Source organism: Sceloporus undulatus, chromosome 2, assembly GCF_019175285.1.
Source record: "Sceloporus undulatus isolate JIND9_A2432 ecotype Alabama chromosome 2, SceUnd_v1.1, whole genome shotgun sequence".
Taxonomy (NCBI): domain Eukaryota; kingdom Metazoa; phylum Chordata; class Lepidosauria; order Squamata; family Phrynosomatidae; genus Sceloporus; species Sceloporus undulatus.
Genome location: NC_056523.1, coordinates 244,949,880 through 244,952,863, shown reverse-complemented (window position 1 = coordinate 244,952,863; position 2,984 = coordinate 244,949,880). Strand labels below are relative to the sequence as shown.

The 2,984-nt window shown below is 35.9% G+C and overlaps 1 protein-coding gene across 2 annotated transcripts in view; it reads left to right on the top strand.

Annotated features, from left to right (window-relative positions):
- Positions 1-2,767, top strand: part of ALDH1A1 (aldehyde dehydrogenase 1 family member A1) — a 45,043-nt gene extending 42,276 nt beyond the window's left edge. For both annotated transcript variants that reach the window (XM_042450970.1, XM_042450971.1), the window contains exons 13-14: positions 1,320-1,394; positions 2,190-2,767. In XM_042450970.1, the coding sequence (XP_042306904.1) occupies positions 1,320-1,394; positions 2,190-2,262 (148 nt within the window). In that variant the 3' untranslated portion in view covers positions 2,263-2,767. The remainder of the gene's footprint in view (positions 1-1,319; positions 1,395-2,189) is intronic.
- The last annotated feature ends 217 nt before the right edge of the window (positions 2,768-2,984 follow it).

Here is a 2,984-nt window from a genome sequence, read left to right as displayed (position 1 = left end):
TCATCATCATCATCATCATCATCATCATCATCATCATCATCATCCTGCTTTTGTCCCAAACCTGGGACTCAGAGGATAGCTTACAATTTAAAAGAATAGTACAATTAAAAACATGCAAAAGTGAGAACTTTTTGCAACCAAAAACAACTTTGCCCTTACACAGTTGCCCATCCCCTTTTTTAAGACTATACAGTTTCCCTCAGACATGATATCCAGTTACCAGCATTGAAGTAAAATTCAGCTGCCAAGCCAGTCAGCTTTTAAACATGGAGAGAGGGTGGCATTTTGTCTCAGTCAGTAAATGCCTTGGGCTTGCCCTGGGTATGTGTAAATAATTCATCTTTGGGAAAGATTGAAAGTAATGATCCAGCCTTAAGTATTGCACTTCAAAGTTAAAGTTGTTTATTACATAGGGAATCCTTAGCTAAGCTGGTGTTTAAATCAAAGTGTAAAAGTTTACTGTTTTTATTAATAACCAGGGACAGTTGAAGGGAATTATTATTATTAATAACCAACACTATTCCCTTTCTAGATAGTTTGGTACTTCTGTATTTTTTAGGAACTGGGTTGCATAATTCAAAACTGCTTCTATTTGTTGACAGACAGAACAGTATGGAAGATATACAACTCTTAAATTTCTTCAGTGACTTAAGAAATGGAAAAATCATAGTTTCTTCTGTGAAAATCCCACACATTGTTCTGCTGGTGGTTCCCATACAAGTGAAACAGTAAATTCATTCTCATTTTTGGGTAGCTTTAAAGGAACTATCCAACATGCTGAATTTATTTGGAGAATATGGTTCAGCATCTTTGATAATTGAATTCCTTCAAAGTCTGGAGTAAAACCTGGAGTTGAATATCTGCACCACTGACATGACAATTGCCAGTTGACATTGCATAGTATCAGTTTTTGTAAAGAAGCTCAGATAGTTGTTGCTGTATGCCTTCCATTTGTTTTCAACCTATCTCAACTCTAAAGTAAACACCACATGGGGTTTTCTGGGGCCAAGAGTATGGGCCCATACAGACAGGTCAAAATAAAGCTGCTTCGGGTCACTTTGGAGGTATGCTTTTTAAATGATGCATGCATCCTAAGAGGCCAGAAGCCATGCCAAAGCTGCACTAACATGACTTGTCTGTATGGCCCCGATGTGACTCACACAAGATCATCCAGTGGGCTTCCATGGTTGAGCCGGGAATCAAACCCTGATCTCCAGAGTCATAGTGCTCAAACCACTACACCACACTGTCTCTCAGCTAGTTGTAACTCCCTATAAACCACTAACAAGTGACCTTAACTTTCTATCTTTTCTCTTCAGGGTTAACTGCTATAGTGCAATGGCTTCTCAGTGTCCTTTTGGAGGATTCAAAATGTCAGGAAATGGTCGTGAGATGTAAGTAATGCCAGTGGGTATTTCCTTCAGCTCTTGATGCTGGATTTTCATCTATTAAAAAAAAACTCACAGGAATTTAAAAAGCAAGGACTTACTATCAGTTTTAGCAGCAAAATATCACTACAAAATGCTTACTTTCAGGTTGCTTTTGTCTCTATATTCTGAATTCCAGCTATCTGATTTGGCTTATGAGAAACATAAATAACAATGGGATAGAAATGAAATGAAATTTCATTGCTGTGCAAACTGTTAACAATATATATATATATATATATCCCCTATAATGTGGTGTTCATGGAACAGTGAAACAGTGATTACAAAGTCAGCACTTCTGGAGATACTTCTGTAACATTTTTCCAGCTGCTGAGAAACAACCAGCCAGAATGTAAAAGCTACAAAGAACATGATGTGCTGTGCAAGGGGTTTTCTTTTAAAGCAGTGAATGCAAGATAATACAGGTTGGTGACATTGTAGCCACATTCCAAAGAATCAAGTCACTACCTCTGCATGACCATGGGAAGGAGCTCGTATTTCTTCAACATGGTGAAGAAAGATATTAAAAATCATACAGGAGAAGAAAAGTTTTACTTCTGTTGTCAGTTAAGATGGTCTGAAGGGATCTCAATGCAAGCAGAAGCTACTCCCCTTAACTGACAACTGAATTTACACCTGAGACAAAATGTAGTTGTGTGGCTATAACATTGTAACTTTACTTCTCATGTATGAGCTTGCCTGATGACAAACATAAATATGCTTATGAGCTGTATTCTTACTCTTTTGTTTGTTTCTTTTAAGGGGAGAGTATGGCCTTCATGAATATACAGAAGTTAAGACTGTCACAATCAAAATTCCACAGAAGAATTCATAATGTCACTGCACGGAATAGAACTTGGCAATTCCCGTGGCTAAGCAAAGTTGTGAAGGCCTGCAGTACAGCAAAATATTTTGTAGCTGAAGTTTTCATTTAAATTTGATTTTTTTCCTTTCTATCTATAAAAATAAATTCTTTTAACTTTTAACAGTCATTTTAAAAAATCTGTTTTACTAAGAAAGGGAAATCTTAAGCAGGCTTTGAATTCTGTTGGAAAAAATATTTTGCCTAATTTGAGTATAACTTAGCTCTGTGAAAAAGAAATTATTAACAAATAATATTTACACAGTTCAGGGTAGTGTGCTGTTTATAGTATTATTAGCTGCCTTTGTTATGAGCTTGGAAAAAGCACTTACATATATATCAAACAGATGCTTTGTTATCGGTGGGAATCATTAGCAACTTTCTGATAAATGGTGTAACTTCAGATATGTTCATATTAACTTCTATACACAAGTGTTTTGGATGTAAACTTTATTAAAATCTACCCATTAAACTGTTACTAAATCAGTTGTTTATTTCCTAACATAAAATAGATTTACTAGAAATGAGCAGATTCCAGAGAATAGCTGTGTGTTAGTCTGTTGCAGCTGTTGTGGGGCCTTAAAAATTATTTATTATGGCATAAGCATTCATCAACAATAGTCTTCTTCATCAGATGCAGGAATTAAACTAATTCTCACTGTCTGTACTTCTTGCATTTCATTTTCCTCTGATCT